The sequence below is a fragment of the Phragmites australis genome, chromosome 16 (assembly GCF_958298935.1).
Source record: "Phragmites australis chromosome 16, lpPhrAust1.1, whole genome shotgun sequence".
In the NCBI taxonomy this organism is placed as follows: Eukaryota; Viridiplantae; Streptophyta; class Magnoliopsida; order Poales; family Poaceae; genus Phragmites; species Phragmites australis.
Window position 1 is genome coordinate 3005217 of NC_084936.1, and position 18984 is coordinate 3024200.

Sequence of the window (18984 nt, forward strand, 5' to 3'; positions counted from 1 at the left end):
GGAACCGAGTGCTCGGGGATACTGTTCACTTCCCCGAGCAGTCTCTCCCGAGAATGCCCTTTCTTGATCCTCGGGGAACCGAGTGCTCGAGGGTACTGTTCACCTCCCCGAGCACTCTCTCCCGGGCACACTTGTACGGATCCTCGGGGGACCGAGTGCTCGGGGGCTGCCGCACGCAGTCCTAAGCACTCTCTCCCGGAACTTCCTTCAGCGGGTCTTCGGGATACTTGGGTGCCCAGGGGGCCACCGCTAGCAGCCCCGGGCACGTTTCGCCCGGTACTTAGCTTTCCTGGTCGTCGGGGGACTTGAGTGCTCGGAGGTCACCGTACATCCTCCCGAGCACTTTCTTCCCGGTACTTAGATTTCGTGGATCATCGGGGAACTGGGGTACTCGGGGGCCACCGACTGTGGCCCCGAGCGCCCTCTCCCGGGACTCGATCTTTTTCACCTTGCGGGAGAGACTCCGCGGGATGGCGCCATGTGGCGGACCGGTTCCTGATACACCGACAAGGTTGATCGAGCTCCCCCCGTCGATGAGTACGCGGCCCAGCCTGATATTCTACACTGTGGGTTCGACCACGATGGGGTAGCGACCTGGGCGTCTGGCGCACGTGGGGTGGTCAGCCTGGCTGAAATTGAGAGGGACCTTCGACCACTTCATGCGCGGGCTCTGGTCTGATGCGGTCACCCACACCTCCTGGACCATCGACTTGTATTCCCTGTTAGAGGAATATGTCGCGGCACCTCCGAAAATGTGGTGGATCATGTGATCGGCCTGTTGGTATCCCAATGCCAACTAGTCAGGGGTGGCCCCATCCTCATCGTCCTTACCGTGCTTGTGCTCCCTGAGCTCCTGGTTGATGATGCCTCGAACGACCTTGCACTCGGTCAGGTCGTAGGCGTCTGTACGGTGGATCGGGCAGTAGCCCCGACTCTTCTTCCTGTCTTTCTTCTTGAAGAGCTGGCGTGTTAGGCCGGTTTGCTCGACCATCAAGACCTCGGAAGGTCTGGCCTTGCGCTTTCTCTTCTTGTCCTTCCGGTTGACCCCTTTGGAAGAGGCGGGCTGGTCGGAAGCAGGTCATGGCCTGACATCGATCTGCCACTCTTAGGCCTCGGTGGGCTGCACGCACTTATTAGCGAGCTTGAAGAGCTCAGTTGTGCTTCGGATTACCCGAGTGGCCAGCTTCTCGACTATTTTCTAGTCTTTAACCCCCCGCTTGAACGCTATGATCACAGACTCTCCCATGATCCTTGGAATGCTATTTTGGTGTTTGGTGAAATGATGTATGAAGTCTCGCAGTGACTCTCCTTGTCACTGCCGGACCTGATATAGGTCGTCCTCGACCCTTGATCAGGCGTAGGTCCCCTAGAAGTTGGCAACAAACTGGTCGCACAGGTCCTCCCAGGAGTGAACCGACCCATGAGGGAGGTTCATCAACCAGGACCAGGTGGAACCGGCCAAGGCGGTAGGAAAGTAGTTGGCCATGACCTTCCCATGGCCTCCTGCAGCCTGCATCATGGTGGTGTCAATTTGCAGGAACTCCTTCGGGTTGGTCGAGCTGTCATACTTCTTGGTTAGAACAGGCCGAAACTTGTCTAGCCAGCGCACCTCCCGTAACTGGGTGGATAGGGCATTGTACCCTGTCCCATAATGGTGAGCCACTCATTGTTGGGCAGCGGCAGGCGCCAGAGGTGTGATATGGTGGTCTCAGGGTCCCGACGATGGGGTGGAGCTGTCCGATGCCTCCCTGCAGGAGGAAGGCGTGCAGTAGGTTTGCTTGCCCCTTTCCTGCTCCTGCCTAGCCCGGTCCTCCTGCTCTCTAGTGGCCACATGGCTTTGGATCACGCCACGTAGGTCACGTTGGCATAGAGAGTCGCGCAGGTTAGAGGGTTAGCTGTCCTGATGTGGTGGTGGTCCACAAGTACCCACTGTGGTTGAGGGAGCACATGACCTATTCCACCGTAGGCCCTACCATGACCCTTGGCAACCGTGACCCTCACGGCCTTTGCGATAGGCATGGTGCATGTTGATGTGGTCTGGTGTCGGGCGGTCTCGGCCAGGAGGGCGAGATCACGTAGCCATGGTGCCACAGGTGAGCCCTCCAGTATAAATACCCGTGGGTGGCTAAGGTGGACTGGCAGGGTCTGTAGGTTTTGCACCAGTGTCATGGTCTCGTAGTCGAGATGCTGAGCGCAGAGCGGCGATAATTCGCGAGGGGGGGGGAGCCCCCAACGCTTGGGCGGCGCGATGACCTAGGCGATGATGCCACCGTAGACTGCGTCCTGTGTAGGGGCTCCTCGGGACAGCGCTAGGGATGCGGGAGCTGTCTCGAAGCACCTGCCTATCCGGCGCCATACTAGTTTCCCTATGGGCGTATAGCCCGGGGTTCGTAACCGGAGCTTGGAACATGAGGGCCTCCAGCGCCCCTTGTTGCATGGTCCACCATGAAGACCTCGCATTAGGTCTTGGAGCTCTTGGACTTCGTCTCGGTGTCCCATGCCTGATGCACACTGGGTTCATCTGGATGGTACCCCATGACGAATACCTTGTGGTGGCTGGGGTCCTCGGAATGGGACTCAACGGTTGCCGTGGATCCGGCCATGGGTTACCTGATCAAGCTTTTCAAACTTGATAAAACGATGAAAACGCACGCCCTACCTGGTACGCCAAATGTCAAGGGTTAGTCCTTGACAATGATTTCGAGGTATGCTAGATAGTGGGTGCGTGAACGATATTTTTGGAATTGATGTGTGCGCGTACGATGGATTTAGGGATACAGGGAGTTATACAGGTTCATGCCTCTCAGAGGATAATAGCTCTACATCCTGTGTGTTGTGTTATGAAGGATCTCAATTGGTTACAGAGGTAGTTCTAGCTGTTTGCCAGGCTTGATCTGCCTTTTCCTACAAACAGGGTCTTTATTCCTTTATATAGTAAGGAGGAGAAGAACTTATATGTGGGTCCAAACAGAAGACACTGCTCATCCTAATATCTAACCCACGCCATCATTACAGAGGACCGGGCGTGTCCACTTGCTCAGATGGCTTAGTATATCCCATCGCCATGCGCTTTTGTGCTGGTCTGCAAAGTCCCACTCTGTGCCATCGCCAACCACTTGCTTGATCGACCTGCTGATAACGTCCCATCCGTCGTGCGGCATCGCGTCGACCTGTAGAAGTCCCACTCTGTAGCATTTAATGCTATGAGACTGGATAATACCCCTCTACGCCGTCCATAACTTCGTCCACTGGAGTTGGCACCTGGGAAAGAAAAACACTTGAGTCGATGCCAATAAATGCGATTAGACAGGATGTGTTAGATCCGGCCCTGGGTCCAGTGAGGCCAGTCGCAGATTATGCGATGACGCAGGGAGACTGATCGCGTATGGCTTGTACTGGTCGCGGGAACCATACCCTGGTCGTGCGACCAACCTGTTTTAGGAAATATACGCCTCTGGCCATTATATCCCTCACGGGCATGTTTGTGAGAGTACCCCTTTACTCAATACACTGACTGTTAGTAGTGTCAGTATTTGTTCAATAGTTCCAAGTCATAATAAAATTATTCAATAGTTTTGTCAGTAGTTGTTAGTTGTGCCAGTAGTATAAGTAGTTTGTTCAGTAGTATCGGTAGTTTTTACTCGATAGTTTTGTTCAGTAGTTCCAAATTATTCAATAGCTTTCAGTAGCTGATGCGGGTGACGGTGTTGTGTGGGCACGAAGACAAGGGTGACATGTGGCGTGCGGTGCAAGTGGGCGCAGGGGTGCGCGCGGCGGGTAAGAGCGCGTGGGGTGGGGCCAGACAGCGTGGGTGCTCAGGGTGGGGAGGGGGGCGACCTGCTATGGCAGGTGCGTTGGGCTGGCCGGTTGGAATAGTTATTCTATATGTATAGGAAAACTAGTCTGTACTCTTAGGAGTACGTACTCCCTATTATGTTATACCACATAAATGAACTGAATATACTCCTTTGTCACTATGAGTATACTTATATACTCACTCTAAGATACTCCACTATGAACTACATGAAAAAATAGAAAGAAGTCCATCAATTTTATTAGATTTTGATAGTACCTTTGTATTTGTACATAAAATATAATATACTAAAAAAATATGTGCAAACTTTTTTAAAAAAAACTATACATATATACCACTTAGATGATCTTATATATTCATATACTCTATATACATACTATTTATCATATGAGATATTTTCTAGATAATGAGATATATATGTAAGAGTACGTACTTTCGGAAGTACAAATATATATATATAAAAGACACCGGCCACTGTATGTTTTTTTTTTCATGTCGTTATCTCTCTTGGACGAACATAGTTGTCAACATGGGCCTATGGCTTAGCTTGTTTCAGCAAGAAGCTGTGCGTTTCTCCAATTAAATATTGTTACTTATTAACTTGTTCTCAATGTCTAGCTAGGATCGAATTGCACTGATCGTGCTTCATTGTGCCCTGCTGGCTAACGTAGCACCTAACAAAAATATATATATATATATATATATATATATATATATATATATATATATATATTCATTTTTTAAGAAGAACGTACTATGTAAATATTCATTATAGAGCTAGTACTGATCGGTAATTATGCCTAGGCTAGATCCTATAGTTTAGGGAAATGCTAAATCTGACATGAGTGTTTTAGGAAGCTTCCATGTCACCAGAATTTGTAGCTGTCGGATTGTTGTGATTCATGCCAAGGGCACTCGGGATTCGAGGTCAGAAAAATTCATGAGTTTTTATACCTTCCAACCCTGAATTTTCATTCACACATACAGCTACAACCAGTTTATATTGGAGTTAACAATTAGTTTATATTGGAGTTATAGTCATTATTTTGATGTCACTACGTGAATAAAACTTAAAAGTGATGGGTTATAATTGTGATAGGTGATAGGTACTGTCGGTGTATCAGGAACTAGGGATCCCTGAGTTTTGAGGCCAGGCCAGCCGTCCGCCACGTGTCACCATCCTGCGAGGTCCTTCCTACGGGATGAGGAAAATCTAAGTTCCGGGAAGAAAGTGCTCGGGGAGGTTCCCGGTCGCCCCCGAGCACCCCAGTCCCCCGATGATCAGAAGAGCTAAGTTCCGGGAGAGAGCGCTCGGGGGGCTGCGTGCGGCAGCACCCGAGCGCTCGGTTCCCCGAGGGTCAGTGCAAAAGTGCTCGGGAGAGAGTGCTCGGGGTTGCACGTGGCAGCCCCCGAGCACTTGGTTCCCCGAAGGTTCGAGCAAAAGCGCTCGGGAGAGAGTGCCCGGGTTTGCACGTGGCAGCCCTCGAGCACTTGGTTCCCCGAAAGGTCAGTGCAAAAGCGCTCAGGAGAGAGCGCTCGGGGCTGCACGTGGCAGCCCCCGAGCACTCGGTTCCCCGAAGGTTCGTGCGAGAGTGCCCGGGAGAGAGTGCTCGGGGAGGTGAACAGTACTCCCGAGCACTCGGTGCCCCGACGACCCAGAAGGGCCCCCGAGGGGCCCGCCGACGAGGTGTCAACCAGTCAGAGGTCCGAGGCCGCATTTAATGGGCGTGCGCGGCCTGACATCCTGATATCCCCAACTGCTCCCGCCGCAGTGTCAGTCCCTGCCATGCTTTGGCAGAGAGGCGTGGGGCCATTAATTGCACGGGTCCCGTCCCGTATCATCCGGTGTATCTCGGGATAACGTTGCCAGGATCAAGGCGTTCCGCCTGCCACCCTGCCGTGGCAGAGGAACAAGACAGGGTGGGCGCACCGGGTGCCTCTGTGGCTGCTCGGTGGGCCCTCTCAACGACGCCCGGCGCCAGGGCGTCCACAGTGACGAGTGATCGGACGCGCGCCGCGTTTTTCCACCGCCCCTGTCACTTCGCCCAGAGGAAATGATGATGCCTTTCTCAGTCATGGCGTCTGGGAACTTGTGCCCCTTCTTTCCCGTTCGGGGTATGTCGTGGCCGATGAGTGCATAAAAGGATGGACACACCGGAGGAGAAAAAAGACTAAGTTAACAAAAGAAGAGAGTCAATCAAGCCAACAGACGAAGTCATCACAAGCAAGCCTGAGCAGAGCTCCGACCGAAGAACAAGGAGCCTCAAGCTCTTAGCTAGACAATACACTCTTGTAACCAGACATATTCCTTGAGGGATCCCCCTCAGGGAAAGTTATTGCATCCATACAGGAGTAGGGTATTACGCCCCTGTGCGGCCCGAACCTGTCTAAACTCTGGTGCATTTACTTCCCTTTGCACTAGGTCGATCCTCCCCCACCACCGGCCGTTGCATTTATTTCCGCTTCCATTTATTTCTCCGACGAACTTATTCAAGATCATCCCCCCGGCCGAATCTCTAAAAAGGGATCTCTCGGGATCCCTGCGACAGGAGTTCACCCTCCGACAGGTACCATATCCGTTATCCCGAACACGTCACTAATGACTAGTCATAAGTGACGGGTAAAGATCTATTACTAATGAGATCATTGATAACGGATCAAAAATTGACCCGTCACTTATAACTTTAACAAGTGTCACTTATTATAAGCCATAAGTCACGGGTCACAGCACTTATGAATGACGAACGTTATTTGCATTTTTTGACATGAAAAAAGGTAAAAAAAAATTCACCTGAGCCATTCTAACTTGTCACGTGTCAAAGGCGATTTTTCACATTGTTTTTATACCCTGCGTTTTGACTGAATCGAACCCACGACCTAACCCTCACACGCGTATCCACCTTACCACCTCATCTCGCGTGCCTTCTGAAGAGAGACGAATATTTTATCCTTTTAATATTATTAAGGTTATAAGTGATAGGTTATAACTGTGATTCATCATATCATAAGTGATGGGTCATAGTTATAACCCATCACTCAGATTTATTGTACAATAGACACACAAACCAGTTAATCTAGAGTGTCTTCGGTAAAATAGGCATAACTTTTACATACAAACTCCGATTTCGATATTTTTTTTACTTACAAACATCTAAAGAAAAAGTTACATCCATTTCTCCCCAACACTGTTGGGTTCAGCAAATTTTCGAGGCCAAAAATGGCTTGAAAGATTGAGTTATTGCCCTTAGAAGTTTCTGCATAGTTTTTGGAATGCGTGTTTGTGTCCATAGTTGTCACCCCTTACATCAAACTTAAGTAGAAATGTATAATAGTTCCTATTCTAATGTTGCTGAGGTGAGAAAAGTTAAGAGAAAAATAAAAATATTTTGGTAATATCTCATGTATTATTGTTATCAATAATAGGTAGCATTGGCCATTATCATCTTAAGTGTTTTTGGTTGATTTATCTCATAGAAAAGGATCTTGATTTCATCTACGATAACCACTTTCATCTTATTGGTAAAACTTCTTAATAGTATATGACTACATACACTTGTTTAACCGGAGGGGCATGCTTGCTAATTAGTGATGGCTCATAATTTAACCTGTCACCAATGGCTGGCCTAGAAGACCCGTCACTAATGACTGGTCTAGGATAATCCGTCACTAATGAGTTGTTATTGGTGACGGGTTAATTTTTTATCTATCACCAATGACTGGTCTAGGATGATCCGTCACTGATGAGTCACCACTGGTGACAGGTTATAACTACGACCCATCATTATTATCATAAGTGACGGGTCATATTACGACATGTTACTAATTTCATGTCTCCTTTGTCTGTTTTTTATGTAGTATATAATTTTCAAATCTTTTGTCTGTTTTTTATGTAGTGTATAATTTTCAAATTCTTTTGGAGTAAATAAAAACTCAGGTGTCCACAAGAACACCCAAATTTCTGTCCCCCACCAAGTGAGGTCAAATCTCAGCCATAAAAAGTAAGATCCGATGGTCGAGATATTCGGGTGTTAGGAAGTACTAAAACACCCGAGTAACAATTAGTCAGCGTGTGTGTATGGGATGTGACACGCAGGGAACATATATATTCTTGGATGGCGATGCAACAAGTCTCCCCACTTGATCTCAACAATTGACAAATTAATGGCATTCTTGGGTTCTAAGGAACCAATGCATGCATATATGCATGTGTGCGCGCAAGTGTACTTGTACACCAACAAATTTGTGCTCATGGAACGGTTGGTGCTGTCTGGTCTTAGGGGCCTCAATAATGGCGTTGATTAATATTGGTGTACGTAGTACTCTTGATTATTATATAAGCAAGATTTTTACCTGTGCTAAGCAAACTAGATACTACACTAATAAACATATATAGAATTAAAGAAGATGATAAGTGTACTACTCCTATATGTTGTCATTTTGTTAAGCTATATCTCCCAATGTTCGAAGCAAGTGTGTATATGGATTAATTACTATGCAAATAAATCCCAATGCACCATGGCACTATGTGGATTGGAATGTTAACAAAGTGCATGGGTTCATTCCCTCAAAAAAGTGCATGGGTTCATGGAAGTGTTACTTATATGCAAATTAATTATGAAGAAATGAGTCAGTGTACACACCCAGCTACATTCATGCAGGCAACTAATTAATTCATCCAGTTACTGAAATATACTCACAGTATAGAAGAGTTGATCATAAACAAATGAGTTGCTCCCCTACCGGACTCATTCTCTGCTTGATCGTAAGTTCGTAACATAGCCAGACAACAGAGTCCATGCACTAATAAGTGAATGTTGATATGGAATATACGCCCTTGCATCGACGTGCCAGCCCAGCCTGCTCGCCTAGACGCGCCTACCGCCTAACCACGCAAGGCGCATGTGCCCGCCCAGCTGCGCTTCCCCAGCGCGTGCTCTCACGCCACGTTGCCGTACCTAGCCACGTGCTCCTGCATCCATGACTCAAGGCCCACATATCATATATGCGATGGATTTTATTTCACCACCATCCGTGCATGCACACACTAATGTGCATGCTACTTTTTGTATGGATGATTTATGATGAAAAATAATAGCAGTAGCATTTTGTGTGAAGATAAGATAATTGGAATCAACTAACTTTGCTAAGCTGCAAAGAGAGGGAACGCCAGACAATAGCGAAAAATTGTTCAGTAGCGTCAGTAGCTATAAGTAGTTATTCAGTAGTTTAGTAGTAGTACTGCAGTTACTTAGTAGTAAATTCAGTTATTCTGAGTCATAGTAAATTTTGTTCAGCAGTGTCAGTAGTTGTTCAATAGTTTCAAGTTATAGTAAAATTATTTAGTAGTTTATTCAGTAGTATCAATAGTTTGGTTTAATAATTCTAAGTCATAGTAATTTTTATTCAGTAGTTTGTGTCAGTAGTGTTAGCAATTGTCAATAGTTGACAGTAGTATCGATAGTTTTGTTCAGTAGTATCAGTAGTTTTGGTTCAGTAGTTTCAAATTATAGAAAATTTGCTTAGTATGTTTGTTCAAAATAGTGTCAGTAGTTCACTAGTTATATCAATATTTCAGTAATTTGTGTTAGTAGTTCTCAGTTATAATAAAATTGCTCAGTAGGTTTTGTTAGTAGTGTTAGTTTGTATGCAGTAGTTTGTTCAGTAGTTATGGCATGAAGGACAGGTGCAACAGAAAACATATGCTGCTAGCCTATTACTTCTGAATGATTGTGTATGTTCATTTTCCACACCAACATAGCTATAAACAAAGAGAGAGAAGAGCTAGGGAGTAGTGCCGAGCAGCTACCCGGCTCATTCATGCTATTTCTAAGCGGTGGTCATTTGCTATGGTATTAAACAAAGAGATGCCATTATAATTTTTGGACTTGACTGTATGGATCGGTGGACGGCATTTATCATGGGATTAAACAAAAGAGGCTATCGTGATTTTTTGACGTGACTGCCATGGATCGGTGTATGGTAGGGTACGTGTGGGTGGCGCGCATGAGAGTTGGCACAGGGTGAGCGCGGGGCAGGCGCTGGGCCAGGGCGTGTGGGGTGGGGCCCATACGATGCGTGCGCTTAAGGCAGGGGTGGGGGACCGGTGGCCTGATGTGGCAGACATGGTGGGCTGGATCTTTTGGGTGTATAATAAATATTCTACACCCTTATGGGCAGATCAAGAAAGGGCATGGGTGTACAAATGTACACCCAATTTTTTTTTTGCAATTTTTTTAAATATATAGTATTATGTATTAGGTATTCAACTACTAGGTATCTATCAGCTATTCAGTCAAGCCCACATGACCATGATTAGGCCCAACTGCCCAAGGTCATGCACGTGATGCACCCACGGCCTCATCTAACGTGGGCTTAGTCCCCACCCTAAACCCCACGGCCTCATGTGGTCACGCCTAACTGCCTGAGAGCTAAGACACACGCTGGCACACGCACGAAGCCACGTCCTAGGTGGAGGGCGAGGGTAGCGGCACGACAGTGAGCCGAGCGAAGGCGTGGCATAGCCGCCACGCCAGCGTGGGAGAGATCGAGGCACAGGCGGGGCCCACGAGGTGTGGGCATGGCGTGGTAGGCGGGCGAGATCCAGGCCTGCTAAGCGGGAGCCGTAATGTGCATGCAAGATGTGGACGGCGCAGTCGAGATTCACACCCAAGCGGGGGCCATGGGGGCGCGGGCGAGATCCAGGCCCGGCTAGGGGCCGCAGGGTGTGGGTGTGGCGTTGTGGCTGTGCCATGGCCACGGGGTGACGGGGCATGGTCGTGGTGACGCAGACGATGTGGGCGCTACTGCCACTCCAAGTATGTTTATGCTATACATAGTGTGGTAATTTAAATATATTTATACTAGCTGGTAAAGAACTACTTAACTAGTATGGTAATTTAGGTATGTTTATGCTATACATACAATACCGGTGCTCCAGGTTCTTGGTTGGTGGAGGTAGAGCATATGTTTATGGATCTGTGTGACTGTGTGTAGCTTTTTCTGATTAGCCTGTATGCATTAATTTGAATAAGTTTGCTAGAAATTAATATGACTTTTTGATTAGCCTTTTTATAGCATGAGAGCACATGTTTATGGAATAAGTTTGCTAGAAATTAATATTTCTAAGAGAGCATTCAATTGGGGTAATAATTGAGAAAATATGATTCTCATAAAGTTGCATAGAGTGTTTGTATCTACCTAAGCATATTTCTCTTTGTATTTTTTTAAAGCACTAACTAGAGAGTTGAGTGATTATACTCCTCTACTTTTATGCTCATATGCTTATATGCTCACTTATGTGAAGAATAAGCTAAGAAATAAAATAGGGAGCTGATACATAAATGATTGATTGGTCATATTTATTGAGCGAGACTTCTTTTTGCAAGTTAAGGATAATATCATCATAGCTACGTTTCAAAAGATTAAGAACCGTAAAGTTGTACTGTAATTTTGTTTTTTTCTAGTTCTTTTATATTACCTTAGATGTTGTCATTATTATAAACAATTTTTACCTTGGATCTTGATATTGTTTAATATTTATGGTTATAAAAAAATATCTATACATATCAGTATGTACACCTAAGTTTAAAATACTGGGCCCATCACTGTACACTCTTGGTGTAGAATAACACTATATATATTTGTGTAGGGGGTTCGCATTCTGGATTAGTTCACATGGTCCGAACGCATGCTGCCTTAGTTTTGTTATTAGTCAACCCGAAATTAACTATATAATTTGTCGCTCGTAATGACCCTTCAACACGTATGTACTATGATATATATTTTGTCGTAGTTGTTGTTGCATGAAAAATATAAACTAAGCCATGCATGAAAAAAAAATTCCTTGAAGATTCCTAGTAGCTAGTGTAAGATCACTGACATAATTATCAATCACTTGTACTGCAAAGTAATTCGTGAAAATGTTGTTTCGTCACTAGTTGAACTTACAGCCACATTTATCTTTGGGATATAGAGGTCGGGATATTAATTGTTCCGTTACGTAAAAAGATGCAACAAATTCAATATCTATCTTTGAACTAGGGGTGGATCTAAAAAAATTTGAGCGGTGGCATTCAAGTGACTGAGCTTTTGCAACTTCACGAAAAAGTTTAAATATACTGAAATCTACTGAAATACAAGAATTTGAATGTCACCTGTGCTAGTTGAGGCTTATATATGCTGGGTCCGCCCATGTTTGACCCTAGCTACTATGCATGCACGAGTTCATTAATATAACTAATGATCGTCGTCGGTGAAAACCAAAAACTTTTTGTAGCATATAATTAACTTGTGTATAGTGGGTCATTAGGTGGAGTTGGACTTTAGCAAATTAAGCAATAGATAGACAGAGGGAGAATTAGCTGGAGTGTCACACGCATGGCAGCTGATCCATCGATACGATATTCCAATTCCATCGCATGTCGCTGTGGACCGACGGATTAAAGCACACCGTGCTTTAGCCACCACCATTTGAAGACTAGTTTTAATTCTTCCTTGCAATTGCTTCCATGGAAAGTGTGTGTGTGTGAGGGAGAGAGAGAGCGAGTGCGAGTGCGAGTGCTTGTGAGTGTTTTTTTTTTTTTGCATGATTTTGTAGTGTGCATTTTTTTAGCATGATTTTGCTTGTAGTGTCATGATGATTCTGTGGTGTGGTTTTCGTAAGGATGCAGGCAAGGCATGAATTGGATGAGGACATCTCTTGGCATGTATGATCAATTCCTTTCTCTCTCTTCCTTCCAACATCACAGTTTGTTAGGGTTTGACATGCAGTAGTGGCCATGGCAAGCCGACAAATTACTGTTACACTTCCTTTGGCTTTAATTTCGTTCTTCCTTGTCCAAAATCCTTGTCTTTTTTTTTTTTTTGTTTCAGGTCTTGACAACTGACACGTTGATGCATGCTCGGACTGTAAGCAGGATGGAGGATGGTAGTGTCAGTGACACTCTTTGATTCCATTTTCTTTCGATTTGTTTATTTTTGTGCGTGCGTTTTAATTTGGATGAGTAGTCGATTGTGGAAAAGGGGGGTGATGCGACTGCTGCGAGGGGCTACACAAGATGACCGAGGCTCTCTGATTCTGCAAAAGACAACCCAAATGCTTCAGTGTGTGAATGGGGTCCATGGATTTCGTGTGATCTTCGAGTTTCGTGAACTCCACCAGATAAGAAACAGAATAGTTAATGACATACAATAATTGGAATACATGTACTCCTCAAGAATTTTGCGAGGATTTCATATCCAGTGGAAAGCAGAAAATTTCCGAAGAATTTTGCAAGAATGTGATATTCCAAAAATGGGGCATAAGAATCTTGTGCTGACGTCTACCCAAGCGTCAGATTATTATCCAAGGTTGGTCCAAGGCTTTTGGTCCTCCATTGAAACACAAAACGGATGATCCAGATCAAGATGTTCAGTCTTGCATTTGGTCAAGTATTTCCCTTTCTTTCCTTTCCTTTCCTTTTTTTTTGGCCGAAGAAGTATTTCCCTTGTTCATAGTTCTCACTTCTGCAACAGGCAACAAGAATTGTTCCTTCAGAAACCTCAAGTACACCTCTCATTCACAAAAGGAATCTAAACCAAAACGTTCAGTTACAACAGTCAGACAGCAAGCTGTTCAAGTACCAACCATGAGGTTCAGGAAAAGAGCTACGGCTCGGCAACATTCTGTATTGCACTCTTTTTTCAGTCACAATCTCCATTGATGATTTGCTCTACCTTCTTCCTGGACCTAATGCAGAGAACCATGCATGCACATGAACTGCAATCGACTCCAACCGACATACAAATGCAGCGAAAATATTAGTTAATCTTGTGCTAGTTCCTAGAAACATAAAAAAGAAGTAACATCAAAATTGCAGAAGAAAGAAAGAAAGAAATGGCTTCACATCAACGTAGGCCAGAACTTCGGAGGCAGCTGATATGAGATGATGGGTGCATACAAAGTTACAGACAATGATTGTCTTCAATTCATGCTTTTATTGATGTATTACTAATAGAATGATAATGTTTATTTGGTTAACTATCAATGGCATGGTAAGTTCCAAAAAAAAACGCCTACCGCATTCTGGGAAGAAATATTGGTCATGGTTTGTTGGAAGGGTGGGGCAACAGTTAGTTCCAAATCCTTCTTCTCTGTTGGAGGATCTGCCTTTGGAGGAGGCGATGATGAAGAATCACTTTGCAGGCTCAAGAATGCTTGAGATGCTGGAGCAGCTATATTGGCAGTGGCAGGAGTTGATGAAGACGTCCCTTCAGGGGATCTTGGAATTGGTCTGAACGGGAAGGGCATTTTCCAGAAGCGCTCCTGACAAAGGATAAAAGCATGAATTTTTTAAATCTAGCACAAAACGCAATGGATGCCTCATTACATTTTAAATCTAGCACATTAAACAACGCAAACAGATCAACATTTGAACACTACGTGACAGTATAGAAGAAATGCTCTGCAGTTTCCCAATAAGAAAATTTTCTGATACCAGGTAGGTCCCCTGTTGCGGCTAAGGTACCCAATAACCTTAGTTTAAAAGGTACAATTAACATTCTCATATTTTGCACGTCATAAGTTTCAGTATAAAAAGTAACAATTGTTAACACCAAATATCCGGACAAGGGGGAGGGGGCTATTTCAGGTGCTACTTGTTGGATTTATACATGAGGCTAGTAAGTTATGCTAAAGTGCAAGGTATGCAACTCCTATGGGAGATACCCGTTGTGCAGCCAACCAATTTGATGCTCCAACACTCTCTCCGACAAGTGACCATCCAAAACATCACAATAGATTCTACAAAAATTTAAAAGGTAAGGATTAGGGAGGTCTACTGTCCAACAACAGTGCATGTCTTCACGCATGAGAAACAGAGAAGACAAAGTCACTCAACAAGCTTTTCTTTATTTTTATTTACAAATTATTTTTTGCAACCGGATATCTTTTTTCCTTGTCTATTTCAAAACTTGATTTTTGCATGATGACTGATGATTTTGTACCTACATTTCCAATTCAATTTTTTTTTTTACAAAATTTGCAAAATTTACAAAAAATTTTAGTGATGATTTGAAATGGTCCTTAAATGGAAATGTAAGAGTTGACCACTAAATGCAAATTCACTTTCCCCATAACCTGTCCTATGGTAAATATGAATAGACTGTTGGTTTGCAATTTCGCTGATTAAGGGAGTACTAGTGTACTAGTGTCCTACTACACCTAAGGTTCATCTAGTTAGTGATAATTATGGTCTGGCACTATGGTGAGCTAATTATGCCCATGTTATAGACATAATATGAAAAAACAAAATTGCTAACGATACATGTGGACCAACACCTAAAACTACAAAAGTTTTGAACTCCGTTAATTACGCCATCTTTTAGGAACTCTGTTGGGAGTGGACTAACACAAAGTATATGTGTTACAAAAGTGATAGTATAGTAGCATTACCATGTGGTTCAATTTTCTGAAACTTGAATCCATATTTGTTGCCTTAAAAGATGGAACTGGGGAAAGATCTCTTCCAACTTGAGGTGCCATATAGGCGTTTGAAGATGAGACTCCTTCCTGAAAGTGATTGCCATTTCCAGTTCAGTAATGAAAGTACGGTGTTAAAATTAAACTGCGAGGATCATGAGCATACCAAGTTGCTGTTCTGGAGTAGTTTCGTCATAGCTACCACATCATGTACTTTTGCCATTGATGGTGGTAAGATGGGGCAATTTGGTGCTTCTGACTGCGATTCACAAGTTTATTAAGCATTGGTTATAGACAATGTTTCAGATGTCAGTGCAATACTTCAAAGGTTGGCAGAAAGTACCAGCTCTCCTGGCATCATATCAAAAAGACTAGCTCTGCGCTTCTTCTTGTTTGGATTAGTTTGTCTGAGAAAAAATTTCTGAGCATGGCTTGCCACTTGGGTAGGTGTTCTTGTAGTAACAAATTTTTTTGCTATACCCCTCCAGTCTCCCTTCCCTAGCTTTTCAAGACCAGCAAGAAATGTCCTATGCTCTTCTTCAGTCCAAGGAACAGCTGCAAAGTAGCAATAATACTGTCAAATGAATAGAACTAGATGTAGAAAGATGTTATGCATTTACAAATTGTAGTTACAAAATAGAGAGACATCCATATCTCTTCTTCAACTCAATATGGTAAAACTTCTTCCTGAATTGGCTCTCAGAACTATTCACTACTAGAATTGTCCAAAAGATTTATAAAAGTGATCTGATTCTGCTGCTCTCAACATCAGTTGGTGTTATCTAAATAAGAGGATAATTTGCATAAGAACCAAATAAACAATCACAGGAAACCAATGCAATAAAGAATTATTTTAAATAAAAAATAACTAAAAATGGTGGGGACATAACCGGATAACCCTAATCAATGTGGGCTTTGAAGTATTTCAATTTTCAACAGTTCGCCATCACCACCACTCTGCTAAATGGGGCTCACTGTAGGGATAAACCTAAGTTCTCAAATGTGTGTCATCTACTCATCCTACTAAACAGCTTTGACAAAACCTTCAGAACCACTTAGAAAAATTAACACTTCCTAACTCAAGCTTGTTTCATAGCAATTCCTGAATCTACATTTTCCTATAATCCAAAACCTCGTCAAACAACTGTACATCATCTTACTTGCCTATTGGCACAAAGAATACCATGAAATCATTTCTTAATGCTATTTTGCTAATATAGTTTCATGTCTTTAATCGGTCTAAGTGGCCTGATAGTTGAGGCCAACACAGTTGTATAGGCAACCAAATAGAAGTCGCCGTCAACTCTTAATTTCTAAAAGTAATACAGGGAGTAAATACAAATCTGTATGAGTTATTTATCATTCATTTGAGTATATTTAGCAAGCATGGCCACATGCTTTGCTCAGCAAAACAGCAGGATACTATTCCGAAGTCTAAACTATTGATAATCAATTAGTAAAAATTAGATATTATATTGGTAAACAAGACCTGATAGGTTTTCAATTTAAACAGGCGTTAGGCACCTTAGTGGAAGCTTTGGGCATAAGTGCAGAATGGTTGCCCCCATATATATCTAATATATTAAGGTAGATCAGACTAACAAACTGTTATAGTAACTCATCGAATAGAACGAAAACTGTAGGCAGTCGAACAATTTTCAGCGTGGGTTTCACCATATAGCCTCGGGCAGTAGAAAAATGGGCTCCTAAAAGATTTCTTACAACCTGGCAAGTCATGCAAATAGGGCTGCATGAGTCAGTGCAATGCAGGAATGGAGTATTCAACTAATAGAACAGTTAAGTCCGGTTGACAGCAGTATATGAGCCAACAAGGCAGCAGCGTTCAGCATCACATGCCATCACTTCCCCGGTAGAAGACAAATAACTTGTCTTTTCTAAGCAAAGTATAACTCGAATGCATCCAATCTCCAATTCCACAAAATCACCAGAATAGATGTATCGAAACTTTTTCTTTCTTATGCCTGTGACAATGTGAGTAGAGGTATACATGCAGTACACTGTTTGACATGGCCACAGACCATGACGTAAAATCAAACACAGGTCTGGTGACAGTCTTATTCGACTTCCATTTTGACTGGCAAAAGGGCAAGATCATAACTGGTCCTTATGTGATTGAACTAGTCCACATCACAAGTTATCAATAAAAGTACAAATTCCAAACAGGGATTTTCTGATCAGTTCTATACTTCCCAATCATCAAATCAGAATGTACTTCCAACCCAAACTCTATTATGAACAAAACAATCTCACCAGTCCACATCATTTGGATCAAACAGGCAAGAAAAGGTATGCAAATTGCAACATGGAGGGTACACATTAAATGAAACAATATGCCAAAACAATAAAATGGATAACACATACAAGCTAAGGTACAACGCTAGCAAAGGAACAAGCTTTACGCATTCAACGAACAAACCAACCGGGGTACCATAAATCTACAGCTCGATGCAGCTAAATCAACGGCTTCAGCTATTAAACGAAGCTAATATTCACAAACACTCCCTCTAATGCATGCACAGATACAAAAGAGCAGCATTTGTGCATGAAAAAAAAAATCAGAAATGCCGCAACTTTCTACATAAAAAAACACAAGGACCAGACTAAGCATTCCGGCAACGGAAACGGGACTTTACATCACCAGATCTTTGCGTGTTTGTACACATTTATGCATCAAAAGAGAGATTTTTAGGCAAAACGGAAGAGAAAAAGGCAACACCTTTCTTCCTCTCCTGCGCTCTCCGCCGCTTCCCGGACGACTGCATCAACCCGCCATCGGAGAGGTACCCGTCGCCGGCGCCGCCACCATCTCCTGAGCCGGCGGCGGCGAGGTTTCCCATGCTCTTACACTTGCGCATCACGGTCTCCCTCGCCGCCAACGGCGGGTTCGGGCTCGAACGCCGGTCAGCCGGATCCACCTCCAGCGCCGGCGGGGGCGCCGGCGCGATGGTGACGCCGAAGAGGCGCATCCCAGCTGGGCGCGAATCGTGAGGCATCGAGGCGGTCGAGCTCCGGCGAGTGGGGCGGTGGGGTGTAGGAGGGACGAATGGAGACAATTGGTAATTCATCGGACAGGTTTTCTCTCACCCTTTTTTAGCACACTGTCCTTTCGGTTTTATCCGCAATTTATAATTTCAATCCCTCACAATCTGTTTAACAACTTTACTTTTATACGTGAATGATGTTTTATTAGGATATGTTGTCACTCTATCAATAACAGTGAGATCCAGATTTTTACCATTAAATTGGACAGTTAGGACGTTAAGCAAGCAATATAGCGAAAATGTGAATCTTATGTGTATGCATGTACAACTTGGTATTGTAGCATCGATTTTTTCATTGGGTAACCTAAGGTCCCGTTCGGATTCAAGGAAAATTTGGGGGAAAAAGTACAGGATTCCATATTTCTGTACGATAGTTTGGCTGTTTGGAATGAAGGAAACGCTGATTTCGTGCCTCTGGAAAGGCGTTGCTATCCATGATTTCACAAGAAATAAAACATCCACTCCAAGCCAGAGAAAGAATCTTTGCTGCTCTCCCTAGCTCCTCTCTCATCCTTCCCGTCATAGCGACCATTCCCAATGAAAATAAAAAAAATTGACGCGAATCCACCACTAGAGATGACGAATCAACACCAATGAAGCATCTTTGATGGAGGAAATCTGACTACCCCTCCTCCTCCCCATCCTCCCCC

General features: G+C 44.0%; 1 protein-coding gene across 2 annotated transcripts; it reads right to left on the reverse strand.

Moving 5' to 3' along the window:
* Window positions 1–13025: 13025 nt before the first annotated feature.
* Window positions 13026–18378, reverse strand: LOC133896447 (transcription factor MYBS3-like). 2 transcript variants are annotated; one of them, XR_009905762.1, is made up of 7 exons: window positions 18010–18378; window positions 15616–15827; window positions 15439–15531; window positions 15246–15362; window positions 13872–14117; window positions 13440–13571; window positions 13027–13318 (listed from the first exon to the last, which is right to left on the reverse strand). XR_009905762.1 is itself a non-coding variant. In XM_062337055.1 (6 exons), exons 1-6 carry the CDS (start codon window positions 18356–18358, stop codon window positions 13542–13544), a joined length of 1047 nt encoding a protein of 348 aa, XP_062193039.1. In that variant the 5' UTR covers window positions 18359–18378; the 3' UTR covers window positions 13026–13541. The 2 variants fall into 2 exon arrangements, 1 of the variants encoding a protein (XP_062193039.1); XM_062337055.1 differs by having other exon boundaries at window positions 13026–13571.
* Between the last annotated feature and the right edge of the window lie 606 nt (window positions 18379–18984).

What these genes read in the sequence shown, in the direction of transcription:
- LOC133896447 (XM_062337055.1), bottom strand. Translation starts at nt 18,358, where the DNA reads ATGAATTACCAATTGTCTCCATTCGTCCCTCCTACACCCCACCGCCCC. An exon ending in ATATGATGCCAGGAGAGCTG is followed by an intron (nt 15,532 to 15,615) that starts GTACTTTCTGCC and finishes TGTGAATCGCAG; the next exon opens with TCAGAAGCACCAAATTGCCC. An exon ending in ATATTTCTTCCCAGAATGCG is followed by an intron (nt 13,572 to 13,871) that starts GTAGGCGTTTTT and finishes AGTCGATTGCAG; the next exon opens with TTCATGTGCATGCATGGTTC.